This window comes from Erpetoichthys calabaricus, chromosome 3 (assembly GCF_900747795.2).
Source record: "Erpetoichthys calabaricus chromosome 3, fErpCal1.3, whole genome shotgun sequence".
Lineage (NCBI taxonomy): Eukaryota > Metazoa > Chordata > Cladistia > Polypteriformes > Polypteridae > Erpetoichthys > Erpetoichthys calabaricus.
In genome coordinates this window covers 227,373,271-227,396,843 of record NC_041396.2, presented here as the reverse complement: position 1 = coordinate 227,396,843, position 23,573 = coordinate 227,373,271, and the positions used below count along the sequence as shown (strand labels likewise).

The 23,573-nt window shown below is 37.2% G+C and overlaps 1 protein-coding gene across 1 annotated transcript in view; it reads left to right on the top strand.

The window, feature by feature from the left end:
- Nucleotides 1-23,573, top strand: part of usta (uronyl 2-sulfotransferase a) — a 395,470-nt gene that overhangs the window by 320,163 nt on the left and 51,734 nt on the right. Inside the window, exon 6 of the mRNA XM_028797879.2 lies at nucleotides 11,139-11,236. Coding sequence (XP_028653712.1) covers nucleotides 11,139-11,236 — 98 coding nt within the window. The remainder of the gene's footprint in view (nucleotides 1-11,138; nucleotides 11,237-23,573) is intronic.

Sequence of the window (23,573 nt, the reverse complement as noted above, 5' to 3'; positions counted from 1 at the left end):
CGTCCTTCAACATCTGCAATAAGATGCTGCAGATGTTCTATCAGACGGTTGTGGCGAGCGCCCTCTTCTACACAGTGGTGTGCTGGGGAGGCAGCATTAAGAGGAAAGACGCCTCACGTCTGGACAAACTGGTGAGGAAGGCAAGCTCTATTGTTGGCATGGAGCTGGACAGTTTAACATCTGTGGCAGAGCGAAGGGCGCTCAGCAGGCTCCTATCAATTATGGAGAATCCACTGCATCCACTTAATAGTATCATCTCAAGACAGAAGAGCAGCTTCAGCGACAGACTGCTGTCACTGTCCTGCTCCACTGACAGAATGTGGAGATCGTTTCTCCCCCAAACTATGCGACTCTTTAATTCCACCCGGGGGGGTAAACGTTAACATTCAACATTATACAAAGTTATTGTCTGTTTTTCACCTGCATTATTATCATTCTTTAATTTAATATTATTTATTGTATCAGTATGCTGCTGCTGAAGAATGTGAATTTCCCATTGGGATTAATAAAGTATCTATCTATCTATCTATCTATCTATCTATCTATCTATCTATCTATCTATCTATCTATCTATCTATCTATCTATCTATCTATCTATCTATCTATCTATCTATCTATCTATCTATCTATCTATCTATCTATCTATCTAACAATGGAACATCTGCCTAGGTTGGAATTCTACTAAACTAATTCATCGTTTCTAAAGCTTTTATATAGTTGGGTATAAAATGTTAAACTCTTCTGAACTAGACAAATGACATAGCCCCCCTCACCCAACCTGTGGGGCCCGTGCTTTTCACTGATAATTTTGTACTTCACAGACTAAACAGCTAATGCTGCATGTGAAGCTCTGGATCTAGAATAAGAATAGTTACTTCTCCAAACACAGAGTACCACTTCCCAGGGCATTGAGTCCGTCCTATGCCAGAGTAGAATAAAGCTCTCCATTTAAGATAGATGTCTGAATTTCTATAATGTAAGAACTAAAATGTTCTAATGTTCACAAAATGTTGGTTAGTTTAATGAGAAGTTAATCTCCTTATCTTCTGCTTTAGGTTATAATAAATTGCTTCTGTAAAATGACAGAAGTCTTCAGTTCCAAAGCTCAATCACGCACTTCCCAGTATATAACTGTATTTTATCAAAAACACTTGTGTTTGGGAAGTTGTGATCATGCAGCACTATTGCTGACATACAGAGTGTACGACAGGAGTACTCTGAAATTTTTATTATGAACATTTTGATATTGCTTGTGGTTTGTTAAGCATTAGTCACCATAAGGCCTGTCGTGTTGAGTACTTTCTTATATTTGTTGTCCATAGAAAGAGATTAAAAACATTCTCTGCCTAACAGACTATTCCTTTAAATTGTTTTGGTTTAAACACATTATGAAATTTCATCAGGTGCATTACCGCCTTTAGGGATTCAAAGTCAGTTGTTTGTTGTGTTCAGTGAGGTTTCTAATCTTCCCTAGGAAGAGGGCCACCGCTGTTATATCAGCAAGAAGTGAAGAAATTTAATATAGATGGAAACCTTGTACCTTTTCTTATAATGTCTATGACACTGATCTTTATGGCAGTAATACGTAGTATAGTTTACTTAACTTTCATTTCTCCAAAACTCCAAAAGCAGTATGAAAACCTGTTATAATTTTTATTAGTAATTTACATTTTCCCACTTCTACAATATTAATGAAATTATCAGTTTTTACCATGTACTGTACAACTTTTTTTCACAAAACCAATCCACAACCACACATCAATCAGACAGAGTTTACATTAGTTCAGAGCTAGGCAATAAGCTCATTAAATGGTGCATTTGCCTCTTCTAAAATGGAATATGCATCAAGTGTTAAGAGTACAATAAAAATGAACACCCTTATGTTAGGCATGATAAAACTTAATCAGGATTTTTTAAATTATGGAAAACAGAAGATAACAAGGCACTGGTAATGGTGCTGTTAGTGCAACACATAGGAATGTTTGTTATTGGATTTCCTTGATGGTACAAGACTGCCACCTACTGTAGGACAGCGGCTCTCTAAGCTAATGTACTTTATGTGATTCCAATTCCAATTAATTTGTGTGTCAAACAAGAACAAAGTTTATTTGTACTCCTTTTACATCAAAGTAAGCTAAGATTTCAATAACAGATATATTATTTATATGCATTAAAAAGGTATTTTCTAATTTTTGTGTAGCAGATTTTTGTAAAGAAGCCTATTAATGTGGCTATGGTTTAGAGGGGGCCATATGTAAGGTGAAGGTGCACATATTATTGCAATAAACACCTCATGAGGTACAAGCGCAAACCTCCTTCAACTGCATAAAAATGATACTCAAATATCTACTCATCTACTGTCATGGCAAATGAATGATCAGCTTACTAAAATCTTTTATGTTGTAATAATTATAATATGAATAATATATGTAATGTGGCATTGTATCAGCTGAATCTCTGTTTGTGGCAATAATGCTGTTAGGCATTTACTGAGAAGCACCACGTATTTTAACCTTATAAAAAGAGGATCACTGCAGCAATAAATTATCTGATGGTCCTGGTAAAATGTTGTTTTCAATTCAGGACACTTGAGTTGTTATTGAGTTTATTGTTTAAGGTTAGGCTTATTTTCAAAATTCAGAAACACTGCTGCACTCTTCTTATTGTGCTTTTAGACATAATAAAATTGAATCCCTGAAGGCATGTATCAAATGTAAAATATCACCTCATCTTTAACACATTAGCTAACAAACTGGAAAATATAAATACACTGTCTTCATATAACGAGTTTACTGATGAAGATGAAAAGAGCAGTTCGGGATGCTGAGCCTATTAAGAAGTACTTGTGCTTGTTGCAAGGGGATAGAAACAAGAGTGACATTGTGAACCGATAAACAAGCTCGCCGTCTGACTCCACAGCTGTGAGAAGATCTGAAGTCACTAACAAAGACTTGACTGTTGATGCTAATTGGCGACATGAATGAAACAAAATCTGCACATTTAACAGTGAACGAATCAACTGGTATAAAAGATAATGCCGAACTGTCGTGTTCTTGCAGATATTACAATGAAACATTTTCAAAAAAGAAATGTTGCTTAATATCGTCTGAAAACTATGGCACAGCAGAAGCGCTTTTAGTAAATGGCTTTACACATCAAAGCAGTTTAGATTTGTGTAAAGAAAAAATGCGTGTTGCAGAGAGTCATTACAGAGAAGAGAATTTTCAGTGATACAGCCTTGTATTGCATTCTTCATTACAAAGTCTATTTAAGCTGTAAAGAGCAGAAATGTGCAGGCCTTTCTGAGAAAACTTGAAATTTTAAGAAGAAACTGATAGTCAAATACTGCTTTTGATGAAAATACAGTGGAAATATTGCAAGGGTTTTTTTTTTTTAAAAGTACATTTCAAAAAGGAGTTAGCGGATATTTAGGCTTTAAAGGAGTTTTTTGTTCAATTTACAGTCTGTGCCGAGGGACACTGCACTGTTTTGATGGTAAGATGTTTTTTATTTTGGACATCACAAATCATTACAGCTCAGATCTGCAGTCAGTTTGGGTGTGCCTTCTGTGAATTAGGTGAATAGCTCTTTTAACTCTATTCGTCTCTTATGTCTTACCGTTATTTCAAAAAAGCATTCAGTTACTGAGAAACTTCAAAACAACAAAAAAACCTTTCCAGATGTATGTGATAAATAACTCTATCAGTGTCAACCTTGCTTGAGATCCTTCTGTCTTTAGAAATTCCTATAACAGCCACAGAATAAATTATTGTCTCTAAAATGTGGTTCTTTGGGTGTTGTGATGGCAATGCCTCAAGGGTTGCATTCCCAGGGTGGTCACACTCCCTTTTTCTTCATTTCCCATGTTTAAGGGGTACAATTATTACATTTGCAATGTTGGCTAATTATAAACACCTTTTGGAAAATGTAATCTTTGAAAATACAATTATAATTATTAGTTAATATTATTTGATTCATGTGTAGTACTGTGCAAAAGCTTTTGGCTACCTACAAATATTATCTTTAAAGCTACTTATCTAGTCAGTAATTGTGTATTTGCTTTTGCAAACACTACATAAATTAGAATAAACAAACATAAACAGTGACACAGTAAATAGTAACATGAATGTCTTGTATTTTGAAACAAGTCTCTGTTTTATGTGGCCTCTCTTACAATGCAAAACGTAAGCAATTTCCTTTAGCACACCACTGTATAATTTTATGAAGTAGTCCTGTGGTAAATTCTTCAAAGCTTTTTCAGGATTTCCCATCACTGTTTGTTTGATTTTGTACTTTTCCCCTGCCCAAGTTATTCCACACTTTCAATTAAGTTGAAGTCTGCTGTTTGAGTTGGCCAGTCTAATACTGTTGGTGTTCCATCTGCAGACCATAGGTGTTGAGTGTATTTTCAGTGTTAATGGGATCATTATTATCCTGAATAATTATGTTTTTGCTTGTAAGTAATTTGTCCAAAAGTACAGTGGGATGAATCAAAAATCTGTTTACATGACTCAGCAGTCATCATTCCAGTAATTTTGACCAGTATCATTAACTGAAGTGCACACCAGACCATAACAGAGTTGCCACCATCCTTCACAGAAGGCTGTAGGCAGACCCAGTGGACCTCTGCCCAATTCGCCTTCTGACATAGTGTTTATTGCTCTTTACTCTATGGTGTTTCTTGTACTGCCATCTCTTCTGCTTCCATCTTTTATATAAGAAAGTTTCTTAAACTGCACCACACACTACAAGGCCATATCTTTTAAGACTTCTTCACCTAAGAAACCTAACATTGTCCGACACAGATTAAGTGCTGGGGTGTAACCTCCTGGCATTACATTCTACCATTGCACTTTCACACTCCATCCTATTTGATCATGGCTTTGACTTCTTTTCTACCCAGCTATTCCCTGTAGAATCTGCCTTTACACATCTTCTCTTCAGGGTTTTCTTTCCTAATGTTTAAACTCTTTAAACACTTCTTGGAATCGATTTTGTATATGTCATCAATTTCTCGCATCATGTCGAAAAACACCTTCAACCCTATGAAAGATGGCATGCTTTCACCCTACATCCTTAATCTTTTGATAGGTGGGTGGCCCAGTGTATTCCCCCTTGGAGGATCTTCAATTTGTTTCAGTTCAATTCAGTTCTATGGTGTTTTTAATGCACTTCACTGCAATGTACAAAAGAATTTTCTTGAAATGGTATACTTAACAATATTTTAGCCAAAATGCATGTGCCTAGGACATTGTGAGCATAACATTGGATATCTGAAACTTGGATTATGTGACACAATAATATGAGATTTGTATTGTGGGTATTTTAATATTGTATGCTATTTTTCAACCTGGGTCTCCATTGAAACACATTGTATCAGGAATTGTTATCCCCATTCTCCATGAATACATGAGATTAATTTTTTTTCTCAGCCATTACTATAAACAATGAATGGTGAGTAACAGATACAAAACTTATCAATTTTGGGAGTAATGTACCTCATTTTATGAATGGTGTTGTCTTATTTCAAAAATACTGATTGGATTATGCCAGGGAGAGTCTTATGTGTGTATTTTTAACACTTAGTTTTACATGATACTGGATCTTTTCACGTCAGTGTATTCTCTATTTCCATAACAAAGGCAGTGACTCACTTCACTTTCCTGTCCCTCGATCATACCAGGGCAATGATACCTGTTGTTCTTAGCTGTGGGCTGATTGTCCTTTTCTAGGTAACCCAGAATCATTTTCAGTCCATGTAGGTTCCAGTGTTACAGCTGTGCTAAACATTGGTTTAGTGTTAAGAAATTGAAAGAATCAGGCAGCTTGATCCTACCTATAATTTCCATTGTGTCCTTTTTTCCAGAATATTGCTTTTTGCCAGTTTCCTTATTACTATTAAATATGTGGTCTGAAATAATCCATGAAGAAAAAAAGTTAACACTTTTCTGTTCAGGTAGTGCGCAAATGCATGTATTACAAATTACTACTATGTAAAAGACCTTAAAATATTCATCTTTGGGTCTTCATAACCCTTACACAGCATCAGTTCAGTGTTTAGTCATCTAGGCAAATTGACATACTAAAAAACTCCAAATTTGGAGTGCCCTGAGGTGGTTCAACTGAGACACATTTCTCTCGATACTCCATATTTAGTATAAGATCTGTAAATCTGTTACATTAACAAGTCAATTTTACCATCATGTCAATATGCCTCCCTGTACAGAGATGAATAACCTGTCTGCTGGTGATTTATAAGTGTTATGAAGACCAAAAGAAGCCTTTAAGTCTTGTTATGTAGCAGTAAATAAGTAATAGATACATTTCTGCAGTACCAAATCTAAAGTGTTACCAAAACAATATTTTACAAGGAGACTTCTTTGTTTTTATGACGCCACATGCATTGAAAGTTATCTGTTATGTAGAGATGTTAAGATGCAGAGATCTGGAAGGTACACAGCTTGTGTTCAAAGAAAACTACAGTAATAGAGCAGGCCTACTTTATATATGTAGTACTTAATGCCTGTCGCCCAAATCTCAGCAGACACACGTTATTACTAAATGACATGCTCAGCAGTTTGATGAATGGGGCAAGTCCAGATTCTCTTCGAATCTTTAGTAAACTCTTGAGCTTCTCTGCCTTTCTCCAGCTTTTTGTGATCGTTACAATTGCATTTAAGCTGTTCACCTTTCATCATCATCATCTTGAGTAATGCTCTAATGTAATAAATTCAACTTTGGCTGATTGCTTGAAAATCATTGCTTTTTCGGTTTCAAATTACAGAGCAATCACAGACATCTTCAAGGATATTTTGCTCAGCACTTATGGGATTATTGCAGAACCACCTCCATTTGATTGTGACACATGGAGTGACTTACTTTCTCAACTGACCACTCATCCATCAAAAATATGTTTGGCTTGGAGTGGCTGGGTTATGTACAGTGCATCATCCCAATGTGAAGTTCTGATGTACCATCAAGCTGTTTGTTCTCTCCAGTTAATCAGCATGATGGATTAATGACAGTGGATCCCAAATAGTGATGAGTGAAACTCACGGAGTTCACTTTGCTGCGAGTTTGGCAAAGTCACAAAAATGTTTGTGAACCTCGCCAAACTCTTAAGAAATGCATTGAAGTCAATGGTAAAGGAGTGAATGAACTACTGTAGTTTAGAGTGGCTTATAAAGGTGCAATGGTATTTTAAGTGTCTCAGAGGGCTAGTAAAGCATATGCCAACAGTGATTATTGTAGCCAAAAATGTTGTCTGATCTGTGAGGAAGCATTGCTAACCACTGTGTCATCATGCCTCAAACAACAAAAGATGCAAATGGAATGATAACCAAAATGAAAATGCAACAAATGATCACAAACTAGCAATGAGTGAAAAAAAAATGATGTATCTTCTTTGCGCTCACAGAGTTCCAATCTTGACGCACCCCATTGGCTGTGCCATGAATCACAGGGATCACTGTTATATATCCTATGGAAGTACTCATAATATTTCCACTATGGTCAGCTGATGTACCCCTCAAATGAAAATTACAGGGTGGAGATCCAACTAGTGTGCCAATCGGGTAGTGACATCACACATGCACAAAGCAGACCGGGCAGCAATCTTATAGTACACACACATGAAAGTTCGACTCATGGCTGCTACAGCTCAGTGATAACACACTGGCCTCATAAAGCACCCTGAGGCTCTGGGAAAAAATGTTCATCTAAGCCAGCTGCACGTCAAGTTTTCAGGTCAAAATTCGGTGAACAAGGTCACTGGTGAACACAGCAAATTTACTGTACAGTACACTTTGGTGAATTTTTATGATAAACAGAAAATCCAAGAATTCCAAACCAAAGATCAGTGTCTCAGAATCATACATCGTTGGGTATAATTTGATGCTAGACTATTCCACAATTTCTGAATTGAAATCTTTCTCTGTTAATTGAATTTCTTTATTCACTGCCACAGCCTCTCAAACTTGTAATATTTTTGCTTGACTTGAATATGAAACTGTTTGTCAAAAAATCCTTAACGCCATCTTCACTAATATAAAAGTCAACCCTTAACAGGTAGTTATCACTTTTTGTCTTCAGCCTTCATTCAAGCAATTTCCAGTAACTAATAAGCAGCTGTGACACTGGGAAGAATCAAGTCATATTTGTACCTAAGATTTTGTGAATTCACAGGATGTAATAGACTTCATTCAGAGATGTAGTAAACTATTGGAATTGTGTAGTTGCTTGTTGAACTACCAGATGACAAGCAGGCCTCATGTGTCAAGTATTTTTCATTTCTTTGACACAGTGTGTACAGCTTGAATGATGGCCTGGGCCTGTATATTTATTTTTTTTTATTTTGAGTTTTTAGCCTTAACTAGATGCTGCTATTTCCAGTACACTACCTGTCCTCTACTGACTCTCATGGCCACATTTTTATAAAGTGCTACTTTTTCTTTTTTTAAGTCTGTAATTTCGCAAATTGTACTCAATAAATTTTTGAATGATACCACACTATAGTCTGCTACAAATTTTGTTCTCTCCAGAGAATGATCCATTTCTTTTTAGACTGGACATTACTTAAGTTTGTAATCCACATTACTAACCGAGAATGGTAAACGCGGACATCCGGCCATGGGCCATGGACGCAAAAGACGTACTGCGCAGGCGCCCCAAGAAATGAGGCGCCGCGACCACAGAAAAAAGGAGTCAGACGCCGGCGACGCACACAGCGCCGCACGAAACCCATTGCACACGAAACGGGACACACACACAAAGAGGAGGATTCAACAAGCCCCTAGCACACAAAAAAAAGAAGCCGCTCGCGCCCCACCAAACCCCCCCCCCCCCCCCCCCCCCCCCCCCCCAGACGCCGGCGACGCACGAATCCCATTGCACACGAAATGGGACGCACACAAAGAGGAGGATTCAACAAGCCTCTAGCACACAAAAAAAAAGAAGCCGTGACCGCCACACACAGCCCATTAGACACGAAACGGGACAGACTACGGACATAGCACACGAAACGTTCACAAAAACGACGATTCAGATCCACAACCACACTAACATCAATAAGAAATGACACCCAAAGCCCCATTTCTGAAGGAACTGTCCGTATTAAACATACGTCATCTCAACACCTTCACACTATGCAGCATAGGTGGATCTCATTACAATGAAGCACTATTAACCGTTCAACCACAGAAAAGGCTCCATATTAACAGTGAGTGCGATCCTCCTTATTACTTATCCATATTTCTCACGCTGAAGAACAAACAAAGTCATGAATTCACGATCACGAGTACAAAACGATACGGCTAGGATAGCGGGACCAAACACACGAACCCGCATGAAAAAACAAAATACACGGCGCCGCCTACAACGCGCTTCTGAAACTCCGGAAGAAAAAATGTCTCGGCTCCAAAAACGCAAAGCTCAACTAACCCAGTTACAGAGACGAGCCCAAATGGACAGACACAATGAACGTGGACGCATGCAGCGCGCGTCTCAAAGTGCTGCATCGAAACAGGCACGGGTTCAAAACGAAAGAAAGGACATCAACGACAGACACCTGCTAAACGATTGCGCCAGTTAGCTGACAACGCGTTCAATAATGATTCCACTATTCATGAAAATTCATTGGGCTTAATGAGTGTCACTTGCAATCATTGTCATTCACTTCACTTCCCTGAAGAAACAACTGGCAATACAAGTAATGAATTTACACGTTGTTGTCAAAAGGGTCAAATTAGACTGCCTCCTTTACATTCATATCCTGCATATCTACAGAAGCTTCTAACTAACGAAGTACCTGAAAGTAAAAACTTTATGAACTGCATTAGATCCTACAATAGTTCATTTGCTTTTGCATCTAATGGCATCCAGTCACTTACTCAACACCATTGATAAACTTCTACAAACGTTGATGAATAATAATATTCCCTTTGCAGGAAAGGTACTTTTATTAGGAGGAGATTTTAGACAGTGCTTAGCTATTGTTCCACATGCCATGCGCTCGGCTATTCTTCAATCCACCTTAAAATACGCAGACAATTGGCATTGCTTTCAAAAGATACAGTTGGTACAAAACATGCAATGTCTAGATCCCGAATATAACAATTGGTTATTACAACTGGGAGATGGTACACTCTCCAATACAGATGGACTTCACCCAGATATTATTACAATTCCTCAACCCTTTATCTGCGACGACTTAGTTACGCAGATATTTGGAACAGCAATCTCATTACACCAAATACCCCTTTTAACACAACGAACTATATTATGTCCAAAGAATATTAATGTTGATCACATTAATAACCAGGTCATTTCATTACTTCCTGGAGAGGCACAGCTCTTTCTAAGCTCTGACAAAGTTGACTCTAATAACAACAATGACCATCTTAATTTCCCCTTAGAATATTTGAACACTATTAACCCAGCCGGATTACCACAACACAATCTTAGCCTTAAAAACGGAACAATAATCATGCTATTAAGAAACCTTAACACTAAACAGGGTTTATGCAATGGCACACGTTTAGTCGTCAACACCATGACACACAATGTTATTGAAGCAACACTTCTTACAGTATCACATGCTAACAATACTGTTCTAATTCCTACAATTGACCTTACAAGTTCTGACCTGGAATTACCTTTTACACTTAAACGGAGACAGTTCCCCATTAAACCTGCCTTTGCCATAACCATCAACAAATCACAAGGACAAACAATGGACAAGGTTGGCATCTACCTCTCTGAGACCGTTTTTGGACATGGACAACTTTATTTGCTTCCTATATACGTCATCTACACCTTCACACTATGCTATATCTCATTCATACATCACGCTCTTTGTAATTTCTCAACACCAGGGGTTGGCGAGTGAAGCGAGCAGGGGGCGGAGCCCCCTAGTAACAGTATATAACATCAATAACCCATTAAAAAACAACAGCACACCCTTCCTCCTCATGTGGGCACTCAGAAATAGCACAGTTCTTAAAACTATAATGCTATATGAAGGTTAAGAACTGAAGTAGTTGGTCATGAAGTGAATCTACCATGTATCTATCATAAAGACTACTGCTGTTGCTTTAGTTTAAACCTTTAATAATAGATTTTGTTTGCTTTCATTTTTTCAGGATATTAATGTGTGCATTCTTGAAAACTACCCTGAATGCTCTAATCCTCGGCTCTTTTACATCATTCCTTACTTCTGCGGCCAGCATCCCAAATGCAGGTATGTGTAGCTGTAATTTATATACAGTACAACAATCCTGTCTATTTTGAACACTTTTTAATTGTCTAATGTATTTCTACATGTATAGGAACCTTCCTTAATTCTTTTGGTAATAGTTTCAGATAGAGATTTAGTGTGGCTTTGAAAGACACACCTTGCAAGCTCTGCATCTGAATTACATGAATAGCTTGAAAATGTCTAGACTGAGGGATAGAAGCATATCTTATAATTATATTACTAATGGCTACATAAAAAGTTAATTTATTAATAAAAAAAAATGGAATTGAGTGGTCTAAGTTATTTATGTGTAAAATAAAATACTTACTTGTTGTAGAAAAGTTGAGTTAGACTTTCAGGAAGTTCTGGGTATAATGAACTGTAAATGCCCAGTTTAGTTTAAAGACACTCCAAGATGATCCACTGTACAACTTCTGAAAATGGAAATGTATGGACTGTCAGAGATCCAAAGAGGAGCGTTTGGGCATTAAAACATATGGGGGGGAACCATTTTTTGGCACTTATTAGAAGCTCTGCTTTGGTTGTTTTAGACTGTAATATCCCCTTGAATGACAGCTTTGCAACAGTCCTTAATCCAGGGCTTATCCATTATTTGAAACCTTAACTTTGATAGATTATAACTATTAGAAAGCTGCAAGTAACGTTTAAATCATGAGCAGTAATTGGAAGATGGCTGGGGGCAGGGCAAATGTGCGAACCATATGTGCTTATAAAAAGAAATCATTTAGAGGAAGAGACAAATTATATCTTTAACCAAAAAAATGCTTAAGTTCACAAGAGGTCACTAGTGTAGAAAAGCTGTGAGATGTACATTATATCCAACATATCCACATGCAACAGAGGACTTGGGCAGTATTCCTACACAAATGCTGAATACATAATTATGAGTAAACAACGGTATGAGGTTTTTTTTATCTGCTGCTTTCAAGGCAAATTTGGGATGTTCTTCCTGTCTAGTTTTCTGTTTTTGAAGTAAAGCCCATGCAAGGGGACAGCTACTCACATTATAAAGTGATTTTGAAGTATCTGTGATTTGCTCATTTTTATCATAAAAGCCTAAACCTTGAAAAAGCTTTTTTTTAAATAAAGTTCACACCTTAAAAAAAGGCATTATATACCATAGTAGTTAGAACAAATGAAAAAAAACATATTTAAATGGAAATATACTGATTAATTGTGAATTTCCCATTGGGATTAATAAAGTATCTATCTATCTAAAGTTCTCATATGTAACTGATCATTTTAGGTTTCTTTACAAGATAAAACTCTTTGACTTGAGTAAGATAAGGTGGAACACTAGCATGTTGTCACAGTAGGTACTTTACTAAAGAGCAATAGCCCATTGATTATTAACCCCAATTAGATTCCAAGACTGTCCTACATAAGCAGCACTTTTTCTCCACAAGGGTCTATGCAAATCACTTTCTCAAAATATCCAGCAAAGGTAAAGGTAAAGTAGGTGCCTGACGACATCTCACAGAAGAAGGACCTAGTCCAGACAAATTTTAGATAATGTAAATCAAGAGGGAGATATGTGTAATTGAGTTAGACCATATTGAGGAAAAGTGCATTTTAGCTTAATCTGGACCCATTGTTTCCTGATAATTGAAATTAACGGTCCTTTTCCCAAGTTGTCTTGTATTATGTAGAAATGCACCATTACAGTTTGGAGATACTCATTTCTACAGAAAATATTTGGGGAATGTAGAAAAGTTAGGCAAGTTTAATATAGCGTTTCGAGTCTACTGTATTGCTTGCATATAATATACTAAAAGAAACATTTTGATGGAAGTTTATATTTGAGTTTATATTTGAGGCACAATTGGTCAAAGGATGCATATACTGTATATTGTCAATATACTGTACAAATCTGTAAAGGTCACAATGCCAGCAGATTTTGCATATTAAATGTTGTATACTTTAATGATGGTTGATAGTATCTCTAGCACTTGTATCATATTCTAAACTGTGCCAAACCAGTCGTATTAATGCCACCTAGCTTGGAAAAAGTGTGCTAGATAAAAGTTTCCATTGGTATGGCACAAGGCAGGGCAATGCCCAAAAGACTTTCAGCCAGTGGAACGGTCCTGCACGTGCCAATGTGGCAACAAAGCCAGTATGATGCATGTCCTGGAAGTGCAATGGGCAGGGTCACCAGCATAATAAAGAGAGAAACGGCCTGAAGGACAACAAACAATGGTTCCTCAGAACACTACTATTCGGGATGTCTGATCCTTTCTGTGTAGAGAGAGTGAGGTCCTGATGGCTGATAAAGATCACAAGGTACCAAAAATGAATCATTTAGACAGTGCAGACAGCGGCCCTGGAAATTTTGCCTATTAAGGTCAACAGAAGGTTCAGTAGTGCAGTGACTCCAGAAGCCACTAGAGGAAGTTCACTGTCACTTGAGGCAGAGCAATACTGCCTCAGATGGTTCTTTGAACCTACCCTCATACCAGTGGCCAGTTGAGGTTAGAGTCAGAAAAATGTTAGGCAAGCACTCAACAGCCAGGAGGAAGTGATGCTAGGCCAGAGATGTGCGTGTTGTATGAGCTAATGTGCACATTTTGTGCTGGTACTATGGTCAGCACCCAACCAGACAGGCAAGGATCTGTTTAGTCAAGCCCAGGGTCAATAGGTTATGCTATTTTGCCTTTAGTTTGTTAGTATTTATTATTTATTAATAAATGTGCCATATGTTTTTTATAAACACTGCCTTATTGATTTCTGGATGTCCCACCATAACAGTGGTGATTAATAGCACTAGTGATCAAGACAGAGCTTACAGAGAGAGCTTAGTACAAGATTTCTTGCGTATCTTCTATAGATTAATTTGTATCATTCTTACAGTAGTTATAATGTTAATTTTGAACTGATTGAGCTTGTATTCTTAAAAAAAGCATGACAGAGATGATTAATGTATGTTTAGCTTAAAGGAAGAGGTCTAAAACTAGTCAAAAAATGAACAGCAGGGTTGTTACACAGGAAGTTTTCTCTTAAATTTTTTTTTAAATTTTTTGTCATCTTAATATGTGGATTTAAAGTTCAAACACATGCTACTGCATATGGATATTGTTTATGTCATGGCCACCATGACAGTACATGTTACACACCAAGCAACCACAGAGCATCATCAGAGCCAGAAACACAAAATGACAGCAAGAGCAATGTGATGGGGTCAACAGAATGACAATAAAAAAATCCATCCATCCATCCATTTTCCAACCTGCTGAATCCAAACACAGGGTCACGGGGGTCTGCTGGAGCCAATCCCAGCCAACACAGGGCACAAGGCAGGAACCAATCCCGGGCAGGGTGCCAACCCACCACAGCAATAAAAAAATGAAAATAACAATTCATAACATTCCAAAAGTACAATAAAACAAAGGAGAATAAGAATAGTACATACTATTTTTTGTGAAAAAGGAACAAAGCAATTTTTGCGTTTTTTTCCAGAATGACTTTGGCCAGAACGTTAACATTGATATTCAACAGAGAAACTGGTCACAGAGTTCTGGCAGATACTGTTTCTCCAGTGATATACAGTATGTTGTTGTTGAAGTAAATTAAATGAAATCTTCATCTGTAGCCAATTAGTGATTAAAGGAATACTCTACCCAAAAATTATATACAGTAATCCCTTGCCATATCACGCGTCGACTTTCGCTGCTTCACTCTATCGCGTATTTTATATGTAAGCATGTCTAAATATATAACACGGATTTTTCGCTGCTTCGTGGGTTTCTGCGGACAATGGGTCTTTTTACTTCTGGTACATGCTTCCTCAGTTGGTTTGCCCAGTTAATTTCATACAAGGGACGCTATTGGTGGATGGCTGAGAAGCTACCCAATCAGAGCATACAGTTAAGTTCCTGTGTGCTGATTGGCTCAGCAATGGAGCGTCGAATTCGATTCCTCTGCGTTAACCAGGAAGTCTCGTCTCGCTCATTCAGCATCAATATGCTCCTGCTACTACTTCAGGGGCCATGCCCAAGCGCCAACGGAAGATGCTAACGATTGCTGAAAAGGTAAAAGTTTTGGATATGTTGAAGGAATCAATGAGTCCACGATTGTTTTTATTTAAAAAGGAGGAAAAGAATATAAGATGTACGGCCACAGTGTCCTTTAACTAGGGCGCAAAACAAGTTGTAAGTGGATGTAATAAGGTGGTAGTTCAGATGGAATCTGCTTTAGGGATTTGGATTGAAGACTGCCGGAAGAAGAATAATGGCGGTTCTACACAATCGCCTGAAGAGGCTCCTTTAGAAGAGCTGTAACACTCTCCTTTGCTGTGCAGTAAAATTAAACTCATCGTTATCGGACAAGTCGTTGTGTCATTGTTGGTGAGTAACCATAATTAATTTTCTACATACAGTACTTATTACATGTACATAGTTTAGTGTCACTGTACACACATTTTACTGTATACAATTTTTCTTGCATTGTACGTATTTATTGCTGGTGGCCTGTCTGTTGTAATGGCTATAACATATGTGATATTGGAGACACTCGATATCTTATCTATAATATTTAGGTTTTACTGTATATAAACAGTGTGTTTACATACATAATTTCAATGAATCTTACCTAATATCTAAGAGAATACAAAGGGTTTATGCTGTATAATTGTGCGGGAAATGTTTATAATAGTGTGGGAGAGTTTATAAGGGCTTAAAATACATAAATATAACCATATGAATATATGGTTTTTACTTTGCGGATTTTCACCTTTCACGGGGGGTTCTGGAACGCAACCCCCGCGATCGAGGAGAACTATCTTAACAAACACACAAAAATTCACTCCGCTGAAATATTACCTGACTCCCACTCCAGTAACACATTCTTCCAGTGCAATTCCTGCAACAAAACTTTTTCAAACGCGAACCTCACTTGCTAAACACAAGTAAAGGCATTCTTCCCAACATCTATATGAGTGCCAGAAATGTAATAAGAAGTTCACTACACAGGATTGTCTAACTAAACACAACAAAACTCATTCACAAGTCTTGAAACGCGACATTTGCAAAGCAACGTTTCCAAACCAACGCAGTCTCAGCAGACATACACACAATCCTCTTCCCGTTACCACAGGTACATCTTCACCTCATTCCTGTCTTCCCGTCCAAGAGTACAACATTGGGACTCCAGACCAGCAGTGCAAACACTGTCATGCACTATACTGGCCTGCTGAGCATAATACATTCAAAAAGTACTCGAGGTGCTGCCACAACAGTAAAGTAGCTTTACCACCCTTGCGGGAGCCACCTGTGTCTTTATAACAGCTTCTTACACAGCAAACATCAGAAGGTGAAAATTATCGTGAACGCATTCGAGAATACAACTGTTCTCTAGCATTTGCTTCCATGGGTGCACAGATAACTCAACCTCCTGGCCACGGACCATACTGTTTTAAAATACATGGGTAAATTTATCACCAAATCTCTCCACTATACACTAACACTTCTACCTCTCCAGGATATGGACAGTTGTATGTTTTTGACACGGCGCAAGCTACTGAAGTACGCTTACAAAATAAAGCAAACTCTGCATGCAGCGAAAACTTACTTCTCCAGCTAGATTCCATGCTCAGAACCATCAACCCCTTCGCCAAATCAAACAAACACACGCATGAAATCACTCAGTCCAATCCAACAGCATCTGTACGAATGGTTTTCAAGGAAAACCCTAGGCAGGATTTATGACGATACAATACCCCGACATGTCACACCGATGTTGCAGCGATTTTCATCGGAAAAGATGGCGAACCGCCTGCCGAAAGGGACATTTGCATTTTTCCCATACGCAACTCCTGTAAACAGATTTCCAAGCTCAATATGAATTGCGCTCCAATGGTTTACCCACTTTTATTCCCTTACGGAGACATTGGCTGGCACAAAGATTTACAACATGTTCCCGATAAAAGAACCGCCAAGCGAATAAGGCTTACTCAATGCCAATTTAACACGTACAGATTAGCAATGAGGAATACATTTAGTATTTTGCACTCCAGCGGCAAACTATTCCAACAGTACGTCATAGATGTGTATGTTAAAACAGAGGGCACGCGTCTCAACTATCTCAGATTACATCAACAAGATATGCGCGTGGAACAATACAAAGGACTATCAGACGCACTGCAAGCAAACGTTGAAAGTAACGTACGTGAAGGCAAAATGATCACATTTCCAGGAAGTTCAAGATACATGCAACAAAACTATCAGGATGCCATGGTCATAGTACGTAAATTTGGAAAGCCTGATTTAACAACTGCGTCTTTCAAGAAGTATTTATTTCTTCTTGATTTCTGAATTCCTTTCTCACCGTTTTCCGTTCCTATTCTTACACCGCCGTATGCTACCGCGGGCATCGGCTAGTTTAACAATATTTCAGCCAAAATAAATGCATTTGGGACATTGTGAGTACACAACTGGATCACTTGACATGTGAATTATGATGCATAAGTAACTTTAGAATTTTGTTTCTTCCATATTTGGTATTGTTTGTTGTTATTCAAGCTGGGTCTCCATTGAAGCCCATTTTATCAGCAGTTTTGTTATCCCTGTGCTCTTTAAAAGTATCGTTAAAAACAACATGAACAGATGAAAAAAATATTTTGGGTGGAGTTGTGAGTCTAACTTAAAGAGCTGGAATTTTTAACTTACATGATACATGGAACATGGTAAGAAATAACAATGGTATCATACTAAAAAAATATTATGTTAAAAAAAATCAGTTTGTGAGCATTTATAAAAGGTGTAAAGTCTTGAATATGGGTGAAGAAGCCTCCATTGATCTGGCAGTTTGTGATTGAACTTTGTGAACTTGTGTTCGAATATCTCTTGCCATATCACTTATTCTTCTTGGGATCATAGTATTGGAGAGAGGTATTGTTTTGGACAAAGCAGACTCTTTCTCATCAACCATTATTTTCACCATATTCTTTTTAATCTTGTGACTGTCACATGTAGAAGGTACCAATGATCTTTCTAAAAATGTATCAGTCTTTAACAAATTGGGTACAGCTCGTACTTATCATTGAATATTCAATATTGTACTTGTCACTTCACCAGCACAGTGTACAGCTTGTAAATGATACCTCACCCCGCTTTGCTAGCTTATATAAATAAAACCAAACTAAAATTTCCAGGAGACTCCAGTGCCGTCGAGCAATGATGCAGCGATTAAAAATAATTAGCATGCCCTTTCTCGAACATGGTAGAAAAGTCCAGGAAACACGAAGAACAAGAGCAAATTGTGCTAGCGAGTAACAGATGGCACCAGTATTTGTATTATTTGCTAACTATTTTCCGCCAGTCAGTTGCTGTTTGCTTATGAATGGGGTTGAATATGGTAGTAGCTGGGGGGAGGCTGCAAACAAAATTCTCGCTAAAAGTAGGTCATACCTTAAAAAAGTATGGGAACCACTGGCCTAGGGGTACCAAACTTGTAAATTTGCCACTGTATGTGGGACAGATGGAGGAGCCATTACCAGATACTTAACATTTCAAACATTTTTTCTTTTGCCTGTATAATAAAATAGGAGTGAACTTACCACATAATTTTCTCTTTAGTTTACATTTTTCAGGTCTTCTTGAGTCGCTTAAATAATGATTTTGGATAGACATAGCTGTCTCTGTCAGTTGTCTCCTGGGTCAAATTGATTAACTGAGTATAAGTGCTAATAGAGGTGCTTAGGCCTGAAAGTGTCATGAATTACTGTACTTACCTGAGGAAACAGCTGCCTCATTTCCCAAGAATGACGTATGTAATAAGGTATATAACTCTCTTGAACCTAGATGTTTTTTTTTTTCTTCCAAAACACAGACATGTCCATGCTTCAATAGTAATGAGCCTTTGGCCTAGAGCATCTGCTTATAATGATAGTATCAAGACAAGTGGAAATACAGGAGCTTTATTGAGAAGCATAATTTACATTATTATATTGCAAACAGATTTCAAGCTTTTGTTTGTGGTTTCCTTCTGAAAATGTCAGACTAAGAAACCCATGGAAAAGCAAATGTGACGTAAATAAATTGCTCCAGGGCGGTGTTTTACTTTAAGCTATGATTCATGTTTCTTATTTCCTTTCAACATAATGGTTACACTGGTTTTAAAAAAAACAATGTGGTGAAAATAATCACTTTAATTTCCCAATATTGCAATGAATGGGCATTCTTGTGGGTAATATGTATTGATGTCTGCTGTAATAATGTGTTTATTTCCAGAAACATCCTTGATCCGTAATTTTCAACTCTCCGTTCTTGTAAAAATAAGTGAATGATAAACATTTCCAAAGGAACTGTTTCTTCTCTGTTGATACAATGTAAAACAGGACCAGATAGTAGATTTATTCAGTACACCTTATTTGCATTGAATGGCTAAATTTAAAAGCATAATGTAAAAGAAAAATGTTTACAACTTAAAACTTATTGAAAACTGTTGTGTTGTGTCGGTGGGTAGCAAAACTTCTTATCTTTAGTGTAATTATTAGTCTTGACTTGGAAAAGATATATAGGGCAGAAAACACCATTATTTTAAACAGATGCTTTGGCAGAATAAGGTAATTCAGTAGCATTATAACACAAAATAAATAAATATCATTTGTAGACATGCTATAACTTGATTTCTTTTTTAATAATATTATTGCATATTAAAGGATAGGTTTGGTATTTATCAAGTTAAAAGTTTTTATTTTTGTATATATTAATTTTCTAAATGAAATTATGTTCTAAAGTGAAGCACTTTTATACATTTATAAAATTCCCTGCCTGTTCCTTTATTTTAAAATGGAGGTCAAAGATTAGGGTTGCAAATATGAAAACAAAAGCCTTACTGAACATTTCACTTTTCAATTGATCCACAGACAGTCAAGGTACAGGAAGCTTTCTCAAAAGTGTGCGTCTTATCACCATTACTATTTACTCTGCACACAAGTGACCTGAGACAGAGCAATGACCACTGCTCCATTATCAAATATGCTGATGATACCATGCTCATAGGATGCATATACTGTATGGGGAGGATGAAAGCCACTATCTAAATCAAGTATGGTAAACTGGTGTAATAAAAAGTACCTCACTCTGAATGTAAAAAAGACCAAAAAAATGATATTTGATTTTAAGATACAGAAATCTGTATGTTCATCCATTGTTGTTCTGGGGGAGGAGGTAGAAATAGTGAATGAATATAAATACATCAGAACTAACTTATATAACAATCTTAACTAGAATGGAAATACAAAAAAAATATTGTCTAAATGCAGTCAGCGTTTATTTCTCCTCCGTAAACTCAAATTATTTAAAGTAGACAAGGACCTCATGTTGTCCTTTTATCGCAGTATGATCCAGTCTGTTATCACCTTCAGTTTCATTGCCTGGTTTAGTGGTCTAACAAACCAAAATCTAAAAAAGCTCCAGCAGATTACTAAGCATGCAGCTAACGTTATTGGGACTGATGTAGATGATCTGGCAAGTATGTGCCAGAAGGCAATGCTAAAGAAACTAGAAATAATCTCAACTGACAACAGACATCCATTACATCTAGAACTAAACTTCAGTAAATCAGGAAAGATAGTCGCTTTGAAAACCCACACAAATCACTCTAGCAATTCCTTTCTTCCTAGTGCCATACAACTTTTTAATAAGGAATATTGGAGAAAATAATTAAGGTTTGGTATGTATCCTGTAACCATTTTTGGGTAAATGTGCATTTTCAAACTGCCTTACCTTAACCTGTGTTGTCTCTGTTTGTTTTGTTTCATTTCTTTCTGCCTTGTTATTAGAACCCGAAAAGGCAAATTTCATGTTTTCTTGTGTAAACTTGACTAAATTAAGCAACCTTTGTCTAAAGATTATGTAGAAAAAAAAGTGCAAAACATTTTTGTGAGATTCGGCCATTTTACATAGAGACTGGCTATGCCCTTCACCTTAGTGTTCATCTCCCTCCACATCATTCTTCCAGTCTTAGGGCCGTGGTTTCCTCTAGCATGTCCATTTCACCTCAGAAACTCCCTCCTTGTCGCTGTAATAATTGATATTATCGAATGTTGCTGCCCAGCAGTGAATTGCTGTCTCCGTTCTGTAGACATCTAGATAATTACAATAATCACAAAAAAGTAGCACAATAACTCGCTGTTTTTCACTACAGGTAATTGTAGAAAAATGCGAAAAACTGTTGCCATTTGTCACTTATAATATGGGCAGAAGTATGGGCTAGAGTATATCGCTGCTGAGAAGAAGCAGCGAGAAGTACTAATGACTTTTATACAGTCAAAAACTGTGTCCTCAGCTGTTATATTATTACTACAGTATAGCCACTCTGCATCTGTTATAAAATTCAATAATTGGTTTGTAGCACATAAGTCTGTTTCATCATGTTTAGCTCTATCACATTATCTGTCTTTTTCATTTCCCTAATATATTTTTACTGTGTGTGCATAAGTTAAGCCACAGAAAGTATGTAATGCTAAATGTTGATTAGCATAGTAAATGTAGTGCCATCATTCAGATGACCTTGACTTTGATTAAAAATTCTAGTGATCAGTTCAGTTATTTATAGTCAGGTGTGCAAAGTGCAATGGAGATACTGTGTAAATGGCCATTGGGTATGCATCTCACTCCTTGACTATGTAAACTATAGCAACACAGAATCTAATAGGTGAAAAGTAGCCTCTGCCACAATCATTATATCCAGTGGGTTCTACGGGTCACAATTTCAGTTGATGAAAGCATATATAAAATACTAGGAATGTCTTACAGTGTTTTTCACACCACTTGGAGCAATTAGCACACAGTCTGCACCAGTTCCCATGTGCAGAAAATAGTACAGAGTGGAATGAGCACACTCTGAGTGCAGAAAACAATCCTGGAAGACAGCACGCTCTTGGCAGACCCAACAGATTATAAAAATGCAGCAATATATGGTCAGTTTTCTTTGCTTGATGTTGACATGCATCTGAGATGTGGTACTTGACTCAATTTCAGATGCCATTTAGGTAAAATAATTGTATGATGTGAGTGTGCATCTGCCATCAAACCACTGAATCCGTATTTGATTCAGAAAAATATGATTTAAGTGCACATGGCATAAGAACAAAAATGATTTGAGAACAAACACATCTGCGACCATGGCTTGTGCAGATTTTGAATCATGTACAATCACAATGGTGCATACTGTAGGATTATTTATTACAAGAGATGGCGGAACATAACTATTGAGGAAACAGAATTGGAGAAACAAATGAATGAAAATATGCAGCATGAAGCTATTATGAGGAGTAGGCCAAGTGCCAATGGAAAATATCAAACCTCTAACCACAATGGCCATTATGAACAGACAAACGAACAGAAAATATATCCTTACCTCATTAAAAATAGTACAAATATTTTAAGGTAAGAGTTATTCCTTCTAGTTTACTTTTGCTGTCACAGGCATACGTCAGAAATGTGGAAGACACGGTTTCTTAAATCAAAACCTTTGCCATTTCAAAGTGGACATATTCAGCATGTTGTAATGCTTCTGTTTGCATCTTTGTACTCCTCCTTCATCTCCATTTTAAAATGCCAGAAAAGCACAGGATAATTTTTTTATTTCTAAAATTATGTTTCACTTTAGAACGCAATATAGCAAAATAAAATATAACAGGATGTTATAAAAATAACTTAGACTTAAAAAATACCAACGTTATCCTTTAAGAATATTAATGATTATCAGTAATTTGAAAATGTACTGAACATTCGTGGTGGTGTCACCAGTTAATCATTTATTGTGGTATTAGCTAGAAATACACTCCTTGACAAAAAACAGGTCAGATAAATCAATAAATACCTATACTTCTAGAAAGGTAAAGTAAGGGCTTAAGTTAGTGATATTAGAGAGCGTTCTTCGGAATCTGCCTGAAATCAATGCTGGTAATGTCTGTGAACTTCCATAATGTATGCACTAAATGTATTTAATGAGTGGCACTGTGTTGCAGTGGTTTGTGTTACCACTGCGGGTGACTAAGTTCACTTCCTGGCTCAGTCAGTTTGGTTTGGTGGAGTTTGCACATTTTCTCTGTGGGTTTTTTCAAACGCCCCCATGTCAAAGATGTGTGTATTAGGTTACTGGGTGTCTCTAAATTCACTCTGTCTGAGAATGTGTGGGTTTGTGCCTGACTGTACCGTGTAGTGGACAGCTGTGCCACTTCCACCTGTGCCTGATGCCACTAAGCTTCTGCTGTCCGCAATCCTGTATTAGAATAAGTTTTAAAGAAAATTGATCAATGAATAAAATTTTTTTTCTTTGGATTTTTCCCATTTTGAAGCAAAATCAATACCCA